Raw genomic sequence first — 21,685 nt, forward strand, 5'->3', positions numbered from 1 at the left:
AGAGGAAAGTTCTCTCATTCCCGGTATCTTTTACTCCCTCGCTGGTTCTGCATTAGATTTCACTTATCTGCCTGTCACTCTGTATTTATTTCCTAGTACCTAGCATATTCTCTGGAGTATGTAGGTGCTCAGTAAACCTGTTAAGTAAAATGCTTTTCTGTTAGACTCTTTTCAAGGTAGGGCTCTCCGAGGAGACATCAGAAAGACCTACTTGAGTACTTATCAGTCCATCACTTCTTTTCCTACTGGACCCCCACAGCACTAGTTCCTTCGATCTTTAAGTTAATGGGCCACCACAGCTCTTCTCTTTGGGCCAAGCATTCTTACGGGTTTGGGCCACAAAAGGCCTGTATCAGAATCACCGGTGGTACTGGTATTTGTTAAAAATATAAACTTCAGGATCTCATCATAGACTTATCTAAATGTATAATCTATACAAATAAAAGCACTCATTCAATCACTAGTCTCCTTTTGGATTTCTTACCACTTTCTTACCATTTTTTAATGTTTATTGCTAATAATGATCTTTGGAAGCCTATGATAACCTTTTATTTTCCAAATATACCTGTGAATAGTTACAGATATTTTTGCTGTGATTTAAATAAAGCCGTGATGCTCTGGCCCAGTGGCTCTGTTGGTTGGAGTGTCATCTTATACACCAAAAAGACTGTGGATTTGGTTCCTGGTCAGGGCACATGGGAGGCCATTGATGTTTCTTTTGCACAGTGATGTTCTCCCTCCCCCTTCTCTTTCTCCCTTTCTCCCTCTCTAAAAATCAGTAAAGACATGTCCTTGAGAGGATTAAAAATAAAATAAGGCAATAAAGCAGTGGTTATATCTAATCTAACATTGACTTTCAGAAATTTCAGCTGATGCCTAACTTTATGTCCAGGTTGTTTGAAGTCTAGGTGGTTGGGTTTTTGTTTTTGTTTTTGTTTTTATAATTCAATCTATTTTAATAGCAGACTTATAGGAACAGCATAGAAGACAGACATTAAAAATATGTACTTGCATGTAGGACAACTCAAAGTACAGTAAATGAATGGCATCTACTGTGTGACAAAAAACGCTACAAACTTTTTTATCACCCCAAATAGGAACTCTCTACTCATTAACTAGTCAGTCTTTATTCCTTCCTTCCCTCAAGTCCTGGCAGCCACTAATCTTCTTCCTGTCCCTGTGGATTTGCCTATTCTGGACATTCAATATAACTGGAATCACAAAATGTAACACTTTATGTCTGGCTTCTTTTTTTAAAGACAGGAAGGTAGATGGATAAAGAGTTAGAAACATTGATAGAGAGAAACATTGATTAGCTGCCTCCTGCACAATCCCTACTGGGAATGTGCCTGCAACCAAGGTACATGCCCCTGACAGGAATCGAATCTGGGACCTTTTCAGTCGGCAGGCTGATGCTCTATCCACTGAGCCAAACCCGTCAGGGCTGGCCTCTTTCACTTAGCATAATGTTTTCAAGGTTTATCTACCTTGTGGCATGTAACAGTACTTAATTACTGTTGATGGTGGAATAATATTCCATTGTGCTGGATATACCACATTTTGTTAATCCACCCATTTATTGATGGGCAGTATTTCTACCTGTTGGCTATTGGGACCAAAGATCCTACGGACATTCATGCAGAAGTTTTTGTTTGAGCACCAGAGTCCAATTCTTTTGGATATGTAGTCACAGTGGAATTGCGAGGTTATATGGCCATTCTGTGTTTAATTTATTAAGGAACCACAAATTGTTTTTTCATACCAGCTGCACCATTTTACATTTCTACTAGAAAAGTCTAAGGGTTCTAGTTTCTCTGCATCCTGGCCAGCACTTATTTTTCATTATTATTATTATTATTATTATGGCCATTCTCATGGGTCTGAAGTAGTATTTCAAGGCATTTGAAATATGATTTAACATTTGCTTTTTCTTCTAAGACATGAAGGGTAGTTTGGTCCATTGCCTTATATTTCAATATGTATTCTGTCATGTTTACTTCATTGTGGCCATGTTCTTGTCCTCTTGCCTATTATCTTTTATCTCTAACCAGACTGTAAACTCCTCGAAGGCAAGGGATGAGGGTCTAATACTACTTTATATCTGCCAAGGCCAGGTGTGTAGTAGGTATTTGTTAGTTTCATACTAGTTGAATAGTATCCTTAATATTCCAACGGTAGCTTTTTATTCTCTCCCTTAACCACCATTTTTAAAACTTTTTAGCTGTGCTGCCTTTCCATATCTCCTCTTATGCTTTTGCCTCCATTTGTATTTCTCTCTGTTGAATCTTGCTGAAATTCTATTTATTCTTCAGAGCCAAACTCAATGACTTTCCTACCCTCTCTTTTCTTCTCTGATCAGTACACACATTAAAAAATGTGTGTGTGTGTGTGCTTGTGTGTGTGTGTGTGTGTGTGTGTTTTAAATATATTTTCTTTATTTTTAATTAGTGTTTAATTGAGCACCTACATTATGTTAAACATTTTACTTCATTGACTAAATTTTCATAGCAGCTCATAGGTGATTATTCCCAAGTTATAGAAGATGATATTAATGTTCAGGGCAGTTAAATACCTTGGCCAAGTAGTATTAGAGCTGAAATGTACATTAGATCTCTTTGGCTCCAAAACTATTGTTTTCTTGACCTAGTACCATGGTTGGCAAACTGCGGCTCGCGAGCCACATGCAGCTCTTTGGCCCCTTGAGTGGGCTCTTCCACAAAATACTGTGGCCTGGGCAAGTCTATTTTGAAGAAGTGGCGTTAGAAGAAGTTTAAATTTAAAAATTTTGGCTCTCAAAAGAAATTTCAATCGTTGTACTGTTGATATTTGGCTCTGTTGACTATAATGAGTTTGCCGACCACTGGCCTAGTATTTTATGCTATCTCTTCTAGTATTCTGCCTTTTGTTGTAGTTGTTATGATCGGTTGAGAATCTGATATAAATAGATATTTATGTCCCTTATGGTATCTTTCTCAGTAAGTATTTGTGGAACATATGAAAAGGGAATTTTATATTAGAAATACTTGATAGATTTGGGAAATAACCCTTTTAAACAAAAGAGTAGACAGATTGAAATTTAATCTAGTATTCACTAAAGAATGGGTCTTCGACTCAGTTTGTGGGAGAGATTAGATTCTGTTTAAAACCTGCGTCAAAGCAGTATAGCTCAGTGGATGAGTACATTAACTCTACAACTGGGCTTCCTGCATTCCTGTCCTGCAGGTTACCTATTATCACCTGTTTTCTCATCTATGACATGGAGATTACTACTTAGCATTTAGAGTTGTTAGGATTGGGTGAGATATTGAAAATAAGATTCAGTACCTAACCATATAATAAATATGATCTAGGGAGTGACTGTTATTTTTAATAGTACCCGTTGTCTTTCCCATTTTCTGTGATTTGATTTTCTGTTAATTATCTCAAGTCACAACCAGCTCTTTGTTATTGAATACCTTAAATAAGAGAGGGTAGTTTGTTTCCTTTCACTTGTATTTTATAGTCTTAATATATTTATGGGTATCAGTGGCTCAGTAGAGATAATCAATGCGTCTTTCATGGCAGGGAGTCGTCGCATGGTGGATGTCATGGATGTGAACACGCAGAAAGGCATTGAAATGACGATGGCTCAGTGGACACGCTACTATGAGACCCCAGAGGAGGAGCGAGAAAAACTCTATAATGTCATCAGCCTGGAGTTTAGCCACACCAGGCTGGAGAACATGGTGCAGAGGCCCTCCACGGTCAGTCTAACCATTTTTCCACATTGTCATTGTCACCAAGAGAGTTGTGTATTTACTAGGAGAATTGATTACTTTTTGTATATACCAAGAGGAAGAGGAAGAGGAACAAGACACTTTGATAAGGATAACTTGCATTTTAGATGGTCCATCATTTTCTAAAATAATTTTATTTTATATAGGGAGGGGCCATTCCGATTTACATCACCAGTATACTTAATTTAGGACCATTGGCCTTTGTACATAATAAAGAATAATCTTAAAATTCACTCTTGTAAGTACTGTCAATGGGAAATTTGCCTTATAAATTTCTGTCCTACAGGTTTATGTTTGCTGAGAAACTTGGGAGAAAATTGGTTTAAAGCTAGGTGATTGTCTTACGAAATTATTTTTCTAGTAGATTCTACTGGATGACTATTAGCAATAAATTAATACCCCATACTTAGGGAAAGATAGTCTTCGATCCGCAGCTCTCCTGAAGATAGATGTAGATTTTGCCCATTTCCTGGCAAAGTAGGGGCTGTGTATAGGACATTGAGGAAACTTTTTTTCTGATGGAGATTGCTTTCACTTTTGAAATACACCTAGTCATTTTCAAACAAATTTTATTCATCTAATTCCTGACTTAGAACTCAGTTTTGTCAAATATTACACGTGGAACAACAGAACTTGGAATATACTAATTATTTGTTTAAAGTCAAGGTCTCTGTGTTATCCCTTTGACTTTCAAAGCTAAGATACTATAATTGCTTATAGCATCATTTTGTGTATGTGTGTATATATAGCTCACTACTAAGTTACATTGTTATATTAGCACATAGGTAAGTATGTATAGACCAATGGGAAAATTTCACAGTATTTCACTATTATCTGAAAAGATGATTTTTAGTCATTGCTTCATATAACTGGAGATGCTATAATTAAATACAGAACTTATCATTAAGAAAACATCCCTCCCACTAAGTTCTTTTAATAGTAATTATTAATTGTTATGTCAAATAATATAGGAAGACAGGAAATATAGGTACATTTAGCCTTTTTATTAGCCATACCTGGTCTACTTAATAAATAAAGAGTTCAATTAAGTGAGGGATGTAATAATTACAATAACCTATTTTTATAAATTTATTTCTAAATATTTTTAGAATTTCAATTTAAAAGAAATACGGTTGTACTTGTAAAATTAAAATTTGATCTGGATCATACTTTTTCATTTTTTAAATTTAGAAATGTGTTACACATGAAGCCTTCTTTGTAACCTCCTTAATTGATTCACTATGTCCTTAGTTTTAATGATTTTAAAATGCTGATAAAAAACATTTTACAAAAATTAGAAAAATATTGTGCCATTATAAATGGAGGAATAGAATCAGTGGAAGGGCTAAGAAGTAGGAAATTTTCTGGAGGACAAAGGACAATGCACAGGTATCTTTCAGGTCCCTAAAACATGGCCAGAAAGATTGAGGGAGCTATTACCAAGGTCCTAAAATCCAGCAAGCTTTCTATGACCTTGCTATATAACCAGTAACATACTTATTCTACTGGATTACTGTTTATTTATTTACTGTTCTAGAGGTTTTCTTGCGGACAGGATACCCCTCCATTTATTTAGGTCTTTTCTAATATATCTCAATAATGCTTTTTTAAAAAGTCAACTTTATTGAGGTACAATTGACATACAGTAAAATGTACCCCACCGTGCATGAATTCGTGTACCCTCCCCCTCCGTGTGTGTGTGTGTGTGTGTGTGTGTGTGTGTGTGTATTAAAGAATGTTTTTATTGATTTCAGAGAGGAAGGGAGAGGGAGAGAGAGATAGAAACACCAATGATGAGACAGAATCATCAACCGGCTGTCTCCTACACGCTCCGTACTGGGGATTGAGCCACAACCCAGGCATGTGCCCTGACTGGGAATCAGACATCAACCTCTTGGTTCATAGGTCACCGTTCAACCACTGAGCCACACTGGCCAGGCAAAAATTCTGTTTTTCTTGATTTTAAAATTCTCTTTAATCCGGACCCTACCTTTGAAGCCTAAATGTTTTCTTTCCTTTTTAAAGGTGGATTTCATTGACTGGGTAGACAACATGTGGCCAAGGCATTTGAAGGAAAGTCAGACTGAATCAACAAACGCCATCTTGGAGATGCAGTACCCTAAAGTGCAGAAGTAAGTGCCTACCTGCATCTTCCTCAGTGTGCTCGGGAGACCAAGGTGATCCAAGGACCGGTTCCTCCGTTAGGAGCCATTCTCCGTTTCCTAAATGATCAAGAACATGAATTCTTTAGCGTAGCCTTTACAGTCCCAGAGGGAAGAGTGTATGTAAGCGGATTACAGCCCATGATCACGTAAAGAAAAAAATTACCCTGGTAAAGAGATGACTTGCAATTGCATGCCTCTCGCTGACGGGGAGTGGATTCGAGGAAAGAGGGAGGGAGTGCACAGTGGCGAGTGTGGCACTGAGTGGGGTGGGCCCTCTTTTTCTCATCAGGGCACTAACTGCTGCTTTTTTGGGGCCAGGTACTGTCTAATGAGTGTTCGAGGCTGCTATACTGACTTCCATGTCGACTTTGGTGGTACCTCCGTCTGGTATCACATCCATCAAGGGGGAAAGGTACGCTGTAGTTGTGATGGGGGTTGGGACCTGACACTGGTGGTATGACTTTGCTTTAGTTCATGCTTGCTTAATATACATAGAGATGAATCTATTAGGAGATTGTCCCACTCGTATCTAGAGAGAATTGTCTATTTAGTTGACCTTCTTGGCTAGAATTCAGTAGGAATTAGTATTCATGTAGGCCACTGTGATCATGCCAATATTTGCATAGTACTTAGTAAACCTCAGTAGTCCTGTGTACAGATCCCCAAAGTAGAATTCTCCAAATGGAGGCAAGGAAGCGGTTTTAAGAGGACAAGATAATTTCTCTACGTGGGAGCATAATAAGATAGAAGGACACACAAATTTTGGATAGATTCACAATGAAATCAGCAAATTAAGATCCAATTACCTTTCCCTATTTGGAGGCATTGGTGTAAATGGGACCAAATGATACCTTTAAGACGATTCTGAAGTTATAAATAGATTTTGAAAGATCATTCTTATTTAGAAAGAACTATATTTCAGCTTGTTGGAGTGTTTCTGAGTGGTGTGAGGATGGAAATCTAGAACATAGGGGTTTATAGTGTTCTCTTATTGTTACCCTTTTTCCCCTTAGAATTGAATGCATTTGTGAGAGAAAAGTAAAACTGGAATAAAAACAGTTTTAAACCTTCTAAAATGTGAGGTCCTAATCTAGAACAATTGTACCTCTAAATCCAAAATCATTTTCCTTACTTTGGAACCCCTTAAGTGCAATCGTAAGTTTCATTCTTTTGGTCTTGGTTGCTACCTTGGAACAAAGCAACCCAGACCAATCTCTTAAAGATTTTGTACCTAACAATAAAACAATAAAACCGTAGAGACCAGACAGCTAGGGGCAAATAAGGGGCTGCCTCAGTTCCTTCTGAGTCTTAGATAGGTTCTTTTTTTTTTTAATATATTTTATTGACTCTGTACAGAGAGAAAGGGAGAGAGATAGAGAGCTAGAAACATTGATGAGAGAGAGTCATCGATCAGCTGCCTCCTGCACACCCCCTACTGGGGATATGCCCGCAACCAAGGTACATGCCCTTGACCGGAATCGAACCCGGGACCCTTCAGTCCCCGCCGACGCTCTATCCATTGAGCCAAACCGGTTTCGGCTAGATAGGTTCTTTGTTCTACATCAAATCTCAGGGAAACTAATGCTGTTTGATCAAGTGGAGGATGAAACAACATGTACTTTGGGGCCCTTGGGGTTTCCCAGGGATCCGGCTCTGGCGGCTGGGAGAATTGCTCACCTCTCTTCTGCCTGGTGGTCCTCACGTGGCACCTGGTTATCAGCTGAGGGCGGTGGCTGGGTCATGTCAATGGCTGTTAACAGACTGAAGTTTTTTAACTCACAGGTCTTCTGGCTCATCCCCCCTACAGCCCACAACCTGGAGCTGTACGAGAATTGGCTGCTGTCAGGGAAACAGGGAGACATCTTTCTGGGTGACCGGGTGTCAGATTGCCAGCGCATTGAGCTCAAGCAGGGCTATACCTTCGTCATCCCCTCAGGTAAGCAGGACAGGAGACGCGGATCATCTACTCTGGCCACTGTTTTTTCTTAAGTCAGAAGAATTGATGCATTCCTGCCAGCAATGATTAGGATGCTGGGCAGGCAGAAACATCCGGGTCCTTTCCTGTTGTCGGAGTGGGTGCTGAGTTTTGTGTTCTTTAAAGGCAGTGATTTTCCACTAAAGGTATATATATAGATGCTTTTCAGATCTAAATGTTTGGGCCCCACATTAGCCCTAGAAATTCAGAATCTGAGATAAAACCAATTCTGCAGGTGATGCACAGCCCCTGGTTTAGAACTACCTACTCCTCCAGAGGATGGCTGTGAAGGCTAGAGAAAGTGCGGAATCAGCGGTACTTTTATCAGGTCATTAATTCCTAAATAATTCTCAGAGATAGCTTTTAGGGTCACAGATACGTATTAGAATTCTGACTGTGCATTTACCTGCTAAACCACTTTTGTCAAGTATTTAAATCTGTTTTATTTTGTTGTGAGGAGTCAATGAGAATACATGTAAACTCTTGTACTGAGCCCGATCATAGTAAGTACTCCAAAAAATAGAAGCAGCATTTATTAAAAGTTTGTTATATCTCTCTCTCCAATTATTTTGGGGGGAGGCAACCACAATTTTTGGTGGCCTTGTTTCGACAAGGCTTTAAAATAAATTATATGCGAAACACTTTACATTCATTTTTCTCATTTAATGCTTACCAACAAGCATGTAAAATAGAATTCATGTTTTATAGAGGATAGTGAAACTGCAAGAGATTAAATAACCTGACCAATCACTAAGAGACAGAAAAAAAGGTGTGGTGTAGGAATCTGAGAGAGCCCATTGTATAATGTGTGCTTACAGCTGCTACCCTTCATTTCCTTTCTGCCAGGCTGGATTCATGCTGTGTACACTCCCACAGACACCTTAGTGTTTGGAGGCAATTTTTTGCACAGTTTCAATATCCCCATGCAGTTAAAAATATACAACATTGAAGATCGGACACGGGTAAGTAATTCTGTATAACAGTTGATGTGAACAGGATTACTCCAGTTAGATAGATAGATATAAGAGATTCATTGATAGTTTATTTCAAAACTTTAATTTTTCTTTGAACTAAAATGCGGTGTTCACATTTTGGGGACACTGAAAGGAAAGTTTTGACAAGATCTACATGCTTGATTTGGGGGACTCCAATTCCTGGAGATTCTTGGTAGCTCAGATTTTTATGGGGCTAGAGGTAGACATTGGATAGTCTCTTGAGCCATGTTTTTCTTTTTTATGCTCTTAGAATAATTTGTTTAATGGCATTTATCAAATCAAGATCCACAACTTTAAATTCATGTATCTTTCTTTATTAACACTCAAACTATTGTAGTTTAATGTAGAAATGTGTATACTGCCTTTCTCAACTGAGAGAAACCTATGGGGGAATTCAGTATTGTAGAAAATTATTTGTGTGTCTTGTTTTCTGTTTTCCTTAGGATGGTGCCGAGCTGATTTTATTCTAGATGTGTAGGGGAAAAGTTAGTTCATTATATGCAGGAGGTACTTTAAGGCAGGATTTAACCTTTTCTGTAAAGGACCAGGTCGTAGAAATGTTAGGCTTTGTGGGCCATACGATATCCATTGTCTAACTGCCTTGTAGAATGAATTTTAAAAGAATGAACATGGCTTAAAGAAAATAAAGTTTTACTTATGGACACAAATTTGAATTTCACATATTTCACATAATTTTCCTGTGTCCCAAATGCTCTTTTAGGGTATTTTTTCAACCATTTAAAAATATGAAAGCAGCCAAAACTGGTTAAAATATATTTAAAAAAATATGTGAAAGCTGAAACCGGTTTGGCTCAGTGGATAGAGCATCAGGCTGCGGACTGAAAGGTCCCAGGTTCAATTCCGGTCAGGGGCATATACCTGGGTTGCGGGCACATCCCCAGTCAGAGGTGTGCAAGAGGCAGCTTATCAATGATTTTCTCTCATTGATGTTTCTAACTCTCTATCCCTCTCCTTTTCTCTCTGTAAAAAATCAATAAAATATATTTTTTTAAAGGAGGGAATATGCTAATTTACTGTCATGCCCTCACAAAGATGGCGGTGCCCATAGCCAATAAGGAGGGAATATGCTAATTGACTCCCACGCCTTCAAAGATGGTGGTGCCCATAGCCACGAGATAGCAGCACTAGGTCCCCTCGGTCCCGCTGGGGCAGCAGGCATGCAATACAGCCAGGCCTCCGATGGCGGCTGCTCAGTCGCCCAGGGCCGCCTGAGGCTCGGGTACCCAGGGCCGGTCAAGGCTCACACTGCGGCATGGCAGCAGCAGGGGTGTGACGGGAGCATTGCCTTCCCCTGATCGCCGGGTCTCCTCCTGCCCCTCGGGGCTCCTGGACCGGGAGAGGCCAGGCTGAGGGCCCCCCTCCGGTGCATGAGTTTCCGTGCACTGGGCCTCTATCTTACACACAAGGTTGGTACTGTTGGAGGTACAGAGATTGCCCTATTAGTAGAGTTAAAAGGATATGGTGCTTTTAAAATGAATTTTCTAAAGGTGAACTTCTGCTTTTTTATTAAGCATAATGAAACTGCAAAAAATAGTAAGGATTTAATAAGTTTGAAGTTGTGAGAATCCTGTATAATAAAGAGCTATAGGCTAATTAGATCAAACAGCAGAGTGACCATCTGGATGACCTTCCAGGCGAAGCTGGGGCTGTGAGGGCTGACCCCTTGCACAAATTTCATGCATCGGGCCTCTAAGAGTTAATATTATATTATTCCATTTTCTTAAGTATGACTTAATTCTGTTGTTTCAAATAAGGAACCCTTCTGTTTCTATAAAATGAAGCAGTGCTTTGTTTTGTTTTTAATTGCTTTCTACATCAATCTTTTATGTGCTAAATACCAACCTGGTATATATTTACTATATTATTAATCTATAAACTTACAAAATTTAAAGGAGAATTTAAAAAGATGTTTTACGAAAGAAATATAAATTTAAGGCAATGCTTTGGTTACTTTTGCCATGCCAGTGTAGAAATATACTATATAAACTTACGTCTTGATAATTATTCTCCTGATAGTGTTTAAAGGATCAATATTTTGTAATGAGGAACTTAAAAATTTTTTGCAAAAAATTTGAACCCAGTCTCAAATTGATATGCTCTCTGGTGTCTGGCAGGATAGGTAAAATGTAGCAAGACAGGATGATGGGTATGTGATATCCTAACTCTTACGAATATAATCTGATGAGTTCAAGTAAAAAATAAAAAGTTTGATGTCCTATTATATATTTTCTTTTTTTTTCTTATCAATATTACTCAGTTCTGGCTTTTCACTGCTGATAGCACTCGCAAACATGGTGAACGTTCCTAAAACCCGCCGAACTTCCTGTGAGAAGTGTGGCAAGCACCAACCCCACACAGTAACACAGCACAAGAAGGCCAGGACCCTCTGAGTGCCAGGGAGAGCGGCGTTAGGACAGGAAGCAGAGTGGCTATGGTGGGCAGACTGAGCCTGTTTTCCAAAAAAAGGCTAAAACTACAAAGAAGATTGTGCTGAGGCTTGAATGCATTGAGCCTAACTGCAGATCTTAGAGAATGCTGGCTATTAAGAGATGCAAGCATTTTGAACTGGGAGGAGATAAGAAGAGAAAGGGTCAAGTGATCCAGTTCTAGAGCGTTGTATTTTGTTTTATTATATGACAATAAAATCTTGATATGTTAAAAAATATATATATATTACTCAGTTCTGAAGAGTCCCAAATGGCTTTAATTTGGGGAGACCATCTATTTCTTAATTTTTGTGGTCCATCCCCCTATCTACTGAGAAGTAAATTAATTTTACTTTTAATTAAGAGATTAGAAACCTCTTCTTGTTGTAGCCACGTAAGAGCCCCAGAGCCTGGCTTCTCGGTGGTGGGAAACTAATGAGAAGTACATGCCGCACCTCCTGGGGCTGGGGAAAGCGCCCTAGGACCCGGGGAAGGGTTTGCAGTCACATGTTCTACCACTGAGTTGTACCCTTTCTTGGTGAAGCGTTTTGAAAAGGGTCCCACCCAGATCACCTGGATTTAGGAAGACTACCTGCCATGGAGCTTTGGAAAGGAGTTGTGAACATTCTCGGGAATTGCATATTTAGAACAGCCTTTAAAATGTTGTGTTGCTTCATCTTCTGAACGGTGGCCTCCCAGAAGGAAGACAACGGACTATATTTAGGATAGTCCCCATCGCTGGTCTTCTTCACTGAATAACAATACATACTGATTTGCCTTTTCCTTGGCTTTGGTAGATCCAAAGGACAATTCTTTTTATTATTATTTAGCTGGAATAATTTCATGCCACTTTTGGGGGAAATGGAAAGAAAATTGAAGATAGTGACTGATTAGGCCATGTGGAACAGTAATCTTGATTTGTGGACACAACGTCTTAGCGAACTACGAAGTACATGACGGCAAGCTGAGAGTTGATAGCAGGGAAAGTATTCAGTCTTGTGTCCTAGCCTGGATATAGCTAGAGAATGAGTCTCTGCTTATACTTTCATAGATGTAAGGACATAATAAAAACATATAACTTAATTTCATGTTCTGTTTTTCCATTAGATTCTTATTCCATGGCCTTCTTATTCAGAGTAGACTAGAGTAAAGGCAAGATGCTTGGCGGGCCTTTGTATTCCAAGAGCCCTAAGACAGTTTTCTCAGTTCTGTATACTGTGTCTTACATGGTAACTCGCTGTCCCAGAACTTCTTTTTGATGCTTTCCTAGTCAGAGTTATAAATAATGTCAGTTTTTTGGTTGTTCTGAATGGTCTTTCCAAGAACCTTTTATCTTTAGTGATTGTTTCCCAAGATCAACATTTTCCAGGTTGTCAGATAGAAAATGCCAGCCTGGGTTTTCAGGTTGACCAGTTTTTTCTAGATTAATTATTGCAGTGATACAGTTATCTTACTTGCTTTTAAAATTGATATCAGCTTTCCTTTCTCATTATTTTGCACCTGTAGGTTCCAAATAAGTTTCGCTATCCATTCTACTATGAGATGTGTTGGTATGTGTTGGAGCGCTATGTGTACTGCATAACCAACCGCTCCCACCTAACCAAGGAGTTTCAGAAAGAGTCCCTCAGCATGGGTAAGTGTTCCGCCCGGACAAACTTTCAAGACACCCCGCAGGACTGAGGCGATGGCCAGGAATATTCAGCAGGCTGTTGCTCAATAGTTTTGTTTTTATTTTATTTTCGGGGTTTTTTTGTTTTGTTTTGTTTTTACTTATCTACCTGAAAGAACCAAATTTAGTCATTGGAGTTGAATGCTGGTTCATAGCTGATCTCCTACCCAGATGTGAATTATTAGGCTAAATGAAATATTCTGGATATCACATTTGTCTGAGTTTATTATTACTTCACTCCTCAAGAAAGGAATCAATTGTCTGGTACGTGTCTTACTTTTAAAAAAAATTTTTATTAAATATATTGGGGTATTAAATAGAGTCATAGGCTACAATTGTACATTGCTATGATACATAACTTGTATATTAAATTGTGTGCCCACTACCCAAAGTCTATCATCTTCCATCACCATATATTTGGCCCTCTTTACACTCTTCATCTTCCTCTCACCTCCATCCCCTCTCCTCTGGTCACCACCATACTGTTGTCTGTGTCTAAGCTTGTTTATTTATTGCTTTCAGTTTTATATCCCACATTTATATGGCTAAGTAGGATTTCATAGTCTGTATGTACCGCATTTTTATCCAGTCATCCATCTGAGGACACTTAGATTGTTCCCGTGTCTTGGCTATGGTGAATAACGCTGCAGTGAGCGCGCATAGGAAGTACAGATGTCTTTATGAATAAATTCGGGGGGCAGATACCCAGAAGATGGATTTGTGGGTCTTATAGTAGCTCAGTTCTTAGTTTACAAAACTATTTTTTAAGTATACTAGTATGTGCTTCATGCTGTCTACTTTTTAAAAAGGTAATTAAATCATAACCCCAAATTTGAGTTTGAACTTGAAACTAATTTACAGTAATTTTCATAGGTAACTTATTTTTAGCACACAAAACGGGGTTCTTCTCAATCTTCTGAAAATCCTATAGCCATGATTTTTAACAATGAACACATGGGTGTTGGAATAAGGAGAGATCATTTTAAACGTGTTACAACTTCATTATTTATTATTTGAAGGCCCGCCTATGCTGCCTGTTTCTCTCATTGACCATATTGGCCAAGTGGCTTGTTCTTACTGCATTTTTTTTTTTTATACCAACAGATTTGGAGTTAAATGGGTTGGAATCTGGAAATGGAGATGAAGAAGCAGTGGATCGAGAACCCCGGCGCCTGAGCAGTAGGCGTTCTGTCCTCACTAGCCCAGTAAGCAATGGGGTCAACCTGGATTATGACGGACTGGGCAAAGCCTGCCGAAGTCTTCCAAGTCTGAAGAAAAGCTTGTCTGGAGACTCATCATCTGACTCTAGCCGGGGCTCGCACAACGGCCAAGTGTGGGATCCCCAGAGTAGTCCCCGGAAGGACAGGCCGGTGCATCTGACCCATTTCGAGCTCGAAGGCCTTCGCTGCCTTGTAGACAAGTTGGAGTCTCTGCCGCTGCACAAGAAATGTGTCCCCACAGGCATAGAAGACGAAGATGCTCTGATTGCTGACGTAAAGGTAAGAGTTACTCGTGTTCTATGACAGCTACTGACCTGGCTAGAGCGGCTAATTTCCGGATTCCGAGAGAGAATACTGGTTTATCAGAAATTATGTATATGTTTGTACTGCATAGTATTTCAGTTCCTAAAAAGACATGTCTGTTGTAAAAACACAAATTGCAGGTTGCTTTTAAAAATCTTTAAAGAAGAGCCTGAGAAAGTGTTTATATTAAGAAATATTACTTTAGCCCTAACTGGTTTGGCTCAGTGAATAGAGCATCGGCCTGTGAACTCAAGGGTCCCAGGTGTGATTCCAGTCAAGGGCATGTACCTTAATTGCAGGCACATACCCAATAGGGAGTGTGCAGGAGGCAGCTGATCGATGTTTCATCGATATTTCTAACTCTCTATCCCTCTCCCTTCTCTCTGTGAAAACTCAGTAAAATATAAATGAATAAAAAGAAATATTACTTTAAACTTAAGTTAACCTCAGATAAACAGGTCTATTTCAGAACAAAAGTAGCCAGTCTATCATTCTTACCCCAAGCTAAGAAAAAAATTATTTTATGTTGGGTTATATTAAGTAGATTTAGCATATTTAGTTTCAAATTTATCTAGTAATAAGACTTAAATATATTAGGGCAACTTCTAAAAATATATTATTTTAGACATAATGCAACCTATTATATCAAGTTTCTTCATGTCGTATATCTTTCTTTTTTCAAGAGATCTCCCAGCCCTAGTTGGTTTGGCTCAGTGGATAAAGCGTCGCCCAGCAGACTGGAGGGTCCCAGGTTCAATTCCAGTCAAGGGCATATTCCTGGTTGCAGGCTTAATCCCCAGTGGGGGGCGTGCAGGAGCCAGCCAGTCAATGACTCATCATTGATGTTTTTTCTATCTCTCTCTCTCCCTTCTCTGAATCAATAAAAATATATATTAAAAAAAAAAAAAAACGGTAGATCTCCCAGTATTAGCAATCTTGAAAGCCTTTCCCACCCCTCATGTGTTATGTTAGTCTCAGAGAAATAGGGTTTTTTTTAATATGTTCTTATTTTTTAGATATTTTTATTGATTTCAGAGAGGAAGGGAGGAGAGAGAGAGAGAAACATCAATGGTAAGAGAGAATCATTGATCTGCTGCCTCCTACATGCTTTCTACTGGGGACTGAGCCCGCAACCCATGTGCATGCGCCCTGACTCATAGGTCGATGCTCAGCCACTGAACCATGCTAGCCGGGCAAAATTGAGTTTACTTTTAAGGAATCCAGATTTAGGCCTTCTGAACTGGAGGGAGCTCTTTTAAGTATTTTCTCATAGGTAGCCATTAAAGTGAACACTAAAAATGAAAAGCTGGAAATAACAGTTTTAAGTCAGTGTCTGGAACCATGTCTTGGTTGCAGGGCATACAGATACACGGTAAAGTGACGCCACTTGCCTCTTCCAGAGCAAACCTTATAAATAAAACTTGGTTGGGTTGTGTGTATTAGAAAGCTAGCTCACAATTTGTAATAAGTGTTCTTTTTAAAACCTGTCATAGATTATTTTAAGCCTCAGAAGAATTATAGGGAATACTTTTGTCACCTTAAGGTAAATGGGCTAAATATCTCATAGTAGGGTTTTTTTCCATCTCTGATTCCTGATTCAAGTTTTTCTTTGGTTACCACTAACCAACTAAAGTGCTTCCTACCTTTTGCAGCTACCTCAGGAAAGAATTTCAAAGACTGAAATAGGACCTGAACCTTTTTTTCTTTTTATGATTGAATTTTCATTATATCTTGTTGTTTATTCATCAGTTAAAAGGTAAAAATTAGAGAGGCTGTGCCCTAACCGGTTTGGCTCAGTGGATAGAGCCTCAGCCTGCGGACTGAAGGGTCCCAGGTTTAATGTTGAGAGAGAATCCATTGATCGGCTACCTCCTGCACCCCCCTCCCTGCTAGGGATTGAGCCTGCAATCTGGGTATGTGCCCTTGACCGGAATCGAACCCAGGACCCTTTAGTCCGCAAGCCGACACTATCCACTGAGCCAAACCAGCTAGGGCCAGAATTTTTTTTTTAATATATTTTATTGATATTTTTACAGAGAGGAGGAAGGGAGAGAGATAGAGAGCTAGAAACGTCAATGAGAGAGAAACATCGACCAGCTGCCTCCTGCACACCCCCTGCCGGGTGTGCCCACAACCAATGTACATGCCCTTGACCGGAATCGAACCTGGGACCTTTCAGTCCGTAGATGCTCTACCACTGAGCCAAACCGGCTTCGGCTAGGGCCAGAATTTTTTTATGTAGCCATTCCATCATGGATACATGTGGGAAATATAAAATTATGACTTTGGGAATTTAATGATTTGTATAATTGTCTTTAAGAACCCTAAGAAGAAAGATTTCCTAATTTATATCTCACTAACATTCTTTTGGCCTGGGTATTTCTGATTCATGAAAAAGAAAAATATATTTTCAGTCCTAAGTGATGCCTACAGTGATATCCAGAATCCGGTTGTGGGAAGCCATGTTAGCTGCTAACCATTTGTACAAGGTCAAGTATCATGATCGAAATAGGCACACTCTTCTACCTCAGCAGTTAAATAAGAATGTTTGAGGAGGCAGCGTGGTAAGAGGCAATTTTAAAAGATTTGGTTCAAATATTAAGCAATGTAAAAGAAGGCTACTAGAAGGGCAGTGAGTTCAGAAGATATATCTGAAGAGGACTCTTCGCATTATAAAAGGGTCTAGAGAGAGCATCCTTATGTTATCGGTAATCATGAGAACATGGCTGCCGCTGCTGGCTGAGATGGAATGGCACAGAGAGCAGAGCATGAGGAACGGGTCTTTAGTAAGATGACTGCATAGGCTGACAGCGTTTGCATTTCCCCTGCGAGGCTTTTCCACGCTTCTTTTGTTACTCAGCACCATAATCAGAATCAGAAGACGACAGCCTCAGATCCCAGCTCTGCAGGTACTTCCACTGAAGATCAAATTAATTGCCGGCCGGCGTGGCAACGGTGGTTGAGCGTCACCCTATGAACCAGGAGGTCACAGATTCAATGCCCGAATTATGGGCTCGATCTCATGTGTGGGTCGTGCAGGAGGCAGCCAATCAATGGTTTTCTTTCATCATTGATATTTCTCTCTCTCTGATATCAATGAAATGTTTTTTTAAAAAGATCAAATGAATTAATCATTCCTACGTTTGACTCTATTTAATCGGAGCTTTAGATAATAGTGAGTTTGGAGCTTGAATCATTTGAAAATCTGAAGGAGAAAAAGCATTGGGTTGGGTAAGTGCCGGTAACTACACAACTAGAGACTGTAGCGCTGGAGAACTTAGCGTTGGAGGCACAGAAGCCCCACTGCAGGGGGGACAGAGCGAGCTTCCTTTACCCTTCCTGCAGAGGGGGGACTGTTTCTGCTGGAGCCTCAAATAACTGGCGGAAGAGAGGAGAGGAAAAGTGGTGAGATGAGATGTTCATAAACATATTCTCTGGAAGAAAAGTCAGTCTTGGTGATGTGGTACAAGGGCTTTGAGGGGCCAGAATGTTAAGTTCTACAGTGATGAAGAGCGAATCATAGAATATAGAGTTGGAAGGGGTTTCGATTAAAAAGTGTTGACTTGATGGTAAAATTCAAGGGAAAGTAATTAGTATGTGTAAAGTTCTGATTAAGAGGGGTGTGGATAACCTTGAATCCTAAAAGTAGACTAAAAATAGAATGGAGTTCTCTCCTCCTGTGAGATATTTCACATTTCTAAAATTGAGAAGTTGTGTCCTGGATAGATGCTGAATCAAGAGGCAGGGCCTGGAGCAGTGTGGATAGTACAGTCCCATTAATGTAAGAAAAAGAGTCCCTTTGTATGTGCATTGTGGGGGGAGGCCACATCAACTGCTGACAGCAAGGTGGTGGGAGTCAGCTGGAAGACTGAGTTTTATCAGACTGTTGTTTTGTTTGTGCTTGTTTTGGTCATAAAGAAGATCTTAATATCTGTAAAAGAAGTTTTTAATATATCAATATAGCCCTAGTTGGTTTGGCTCAGTAGATAGAGTATCGGCCTGCGGACCGAAGGGTCACCGGTTCGATTCTGGTCAAGGGCACCTACCTCGGGTGCAGGCTCCTGGCCCTGGTTGGGCGCGTGCAAAGGCAACTAATCGGTGTGTTTCTCTCACATCGATATTTCTCTCTGTCTTTCCCGCTCTCCCACTCTCTGAAAACCAATGGAAAAAATATTCTTGGGTGAGGACTTAAACAAAAGTGCACATATGCCTAACTTGTTTAATGAAAAATTCGGTGTTGTTGAATATTTTTCTATTTTCCTGTTTGCTTTTAAAGCATTTACCAGTAGATAAGCTTGACAACCATTTGACTTTGGGGCAAAGCCTGTTTTTCCTCTATAAATAACATCTACCTCAGCGGGGCTGTTAGGAAAATTAATGATGTTAGTAAAGTATTTAACAAATAGTATTATTACAGAAAAAAAATAGTTGTTACAAATCTTTGAAATTCATTTATTTTGCTACTTTGAACGATGCCTAGTCGGTGCCAGGAATCATGCTTAGTGTTGGAATAAACATGCAAACATTTCAGGGACTCAGCCCTCAAGGGGCTGGCAGTCCAGCGGTGGAACCGCATTTAAGCGGTTAAGGAAGTGAGTGCATTTTAGGTTCCAGGCGCTGTGCGTGACACAGGGCTCCGAGCACACAGGGAGGGCCCAGGGGTAGATTATGTCCTGGGGGAGGAGATGTCAGTCTTCTTCATTCACCTAATAAACTTGCCTGCTAGATGATACAGATTGATTACTTCAATATTATGTAGATTGTAAAATCTCTCAATTTATAAATTTGAAAACTACTTTGTGGTTCAATAGGCTGCTGCTGCTTCTATCTAAAATTCTAACGTTTGCCGAAACCGGTTTGGCTCAGTGGTAGAGCGTCGGTCTACACACTGAAAGGTCCCGGGTTCGATTCCGGTCAAGGGCATGTACGTTGGCTGCGGGCACATCCCCGGTAGGGGATATGCAAGAGGCGGCTGGTCGATGTTTCTCTCTCATCGACGTTTCTGGCTCTCTATCTCTCTCCCTTCCTCTCTGTAAAAAATCAATAAAATATATTTAAAAAATAAAATAAAAATAAAAAAATAAAAATAAAAAATAAAATTCTAACATTTTATTTTGTAATTATGGTCTAAAAATTTACTCCAGACTCCATCCCAGGAGTGTGATGAGATTGAAGCCAGAGTTTGGTTACAAATAAATACAGAAGCACTGATCAGAATTTTTTTTTTATCTGATATTAATAAAAAGAATAACTGGTAGAGGTCCCAGTGTAATTAGATTTTAATCCAGTAAACCAGATTAGGAGTGGGGGAAAGCAACCTGTATAAATAAAACTTTATTTGCAATTCTTACTAACAATATATTTATAATAATTTGCATTCTTATTGAGTAGAAAGTTTTAAAAAATTTAACTCAGTTATAGGCATATAGGTTAGCCCTGGCCAAGTGTGGCTTAGTTGGTCAGGTGTGGTCCTGTACACCCAAAAGGTTGCCAGCTCGATTCCTGGTCAGGGCATATTCTCTGGGTTCCAGGTTCAATCCCCGGGAGGGGACATGCATCCAGTCAATGTTTCATTCTCACATCAATGTTTCTCTCTCAAAATCTATTTTAAAATCGTTTTTTAAAAAGGTATATAGAGTAGGTTAAAATAGATTGTCTTTAAAATATTTCCATTATGTTTCTGTATTATGTAATGTCACGTTCTTAATAATTCTGATCTTTTTAACATTTATTTTTGAATGAACAGATCAATTTCATTTTATTTGAGAAAGAGAAACATTGATGTGAGAGAGACACGTCAATTGGTTGCCTCCTGTATGTACTGCAACCTGGGGCGGAGAACGAACCCATGACCCAGATATGTACCCTTGACCGGCAATCGAACCCAAGACCCTTCAATGCATGGGCCTATGCTGTAACCACTGAGCAATACCAGTCAGGGCTAATTCTGATCTTTGTTGCCTATCTTTCATCCTGAATTAATGGGGGAGGGGGGCGGCCTATTAATTTGTGATTTGGAGGCTTTCCTAGGTCCCTGTCTGTTTTTGTTCTTTTCTGTGACTTCCAAGAATTTATACTTGCTACAGCTTGAACTTGTATTTTGTTTCAGAGTAACATGTTTCTCTTAAGTATTTGTATTTTATCATCCCTCTAAGTTAGAGAGCCCTAAGATCAAAAATACTCGTTTTCTGCTCTGGCCAGATAGCTCAGTTGGTTAGAGGGATGTCACGTAAGGAAAGTTTTTCACACATAATAGAATAGGCTGATTGAGTCTTGGAGTCTCAAGAATAAGTGCAAAGAAGAGATTTGGGATAGAATGACCATACAAACATTTCCAGAAGCGCTCCACCAAAGAGCACAGACGTCCCTCCGCTCTCTGGCAGGCTGCTGTACAGAGTAAGGTGTGCGGCCCCGAAAGGCACTGGAGACTCCCTGGGTCAGCCATGCTGAGTGAGAATCCCAGGGGGAGGGCTAGGGTCTGAGTGGCCTGAAATGTTTATTTCAGTGCAGCCTCTGTGATTTTCAGAAAACTCAGGTTATATTCCTGAGAGTCTAAAGATTACATTTAAAAATTTAAAAATTACATAAATCTCGACCCAAAATATGATCCTCTGTCGCCTGAGTGACTGCTTGTTCAGAGCTTCGCCCTCTCTGATGGGTGGGGGGAGCGGGTGACGCGCATCACTCCGGCGGCGGGCACAGCGGCATCCGGCGGCTGGCGGGCCGTGTGCTGGGGCCGGTGCCCTGCAGGAGGATGGCCGGAGGCAGAGTGAGCAGGATTAAGGTCCCAGGAGACTGTCCGTACGCATTCGCTGTCTCCCTGCTCTCAGGTCACACTCAGATATCTGACTTGGTCAGAGACTCTTACCTGGTGGCTCCCAGGCACAGCCCGGGCCGGCATCTGCCGTAGACAGTGATGTTAAACAGACACTGTTCGGAATCTCTGTATTCGTTGGAACGTATCGTTCCGAAGGTGTTTCTGGAAACCTGTGTGCGGTCTGTGTTCTGGGTGGGAGAGCAGCAGGGAGGGCGGTTGAAGCAAGTCCTGTAAGCGGAGAGGAGCCTCAGCTCAGCTTCCGCCTGCGAGGCGGACCTTCCGAGGGAGCGAGCAGGAAGTCTGTGCGGGTCTGAGAGG

The 21,685-nt window shown here is 40.1% G+C and overlaps 1 protein-coding gene and 1 pseudogene across 6 annotated transcripts in view; both read left to right on the forward strand.

Moving 5' to 3' along the window:
* Positions 1-21,685, forward strand: part of KDM2A (lysine demethylase 2A) — a 62,400-nt gene that overhangs the window by 25,813 nt on the left and 14,902 nt on the right. For 4 of the 5 annotated variants that reach the window (XM_084895077.1, XM_084895074.1, XM_084895076.1 and 1 more), the window contains 7 exons: positions 3,565-3,743; positions 5,802-5,908; positions 6,260-6,353; positions 7,724-7,877; positions 8,763-8,878; positions 12,865-12,991; positions 14,132-14,526. In XM_084895077.1, coding sequence (XP_084751203.1) covers positions 3,565-3,743; positions 5,802-5,908; positions 6,260-6,353; positions 7,724-7,877; positions 8,763-8,878; positions 12,865-12,991; positions 14,132-14,526 — 1,172 coding nt within the window. Of the gene's footprint in view, positions 1-3,564; positions 3,744-5,801; positions 5,909-6,259; positions 6,354-7,723; positions 7,878-8,762; positions 8,879-12,864; positions 12,992-14,131; positions 14,527-21,685 lie in introns of those variants that run through there. The other variant, XM_084895078.1, reaches the window with a different exon arrangement.
* Positions 10,898-12,806, forward strand: LOC311628168 (large ribosomal subunit protein eL42-like; annotated as a pseudogene). The gene has a single exon. The product of its transcript is annotated as a large ribosomal subunit protein eL42-like (transcript).

This window comes from Pipistrellus hanaki (assembly GCF_964339955.1).
Source record: "Pipistrellus hanaki genome assembly, chromosome: 9".
Taxonomy (NCBI): Eukaryota; Metazoa; Chordata; class Mammalia; order Chiroptera; family Vespertilionidae; genus Pipistrellus; species Pipistrellus hanaki.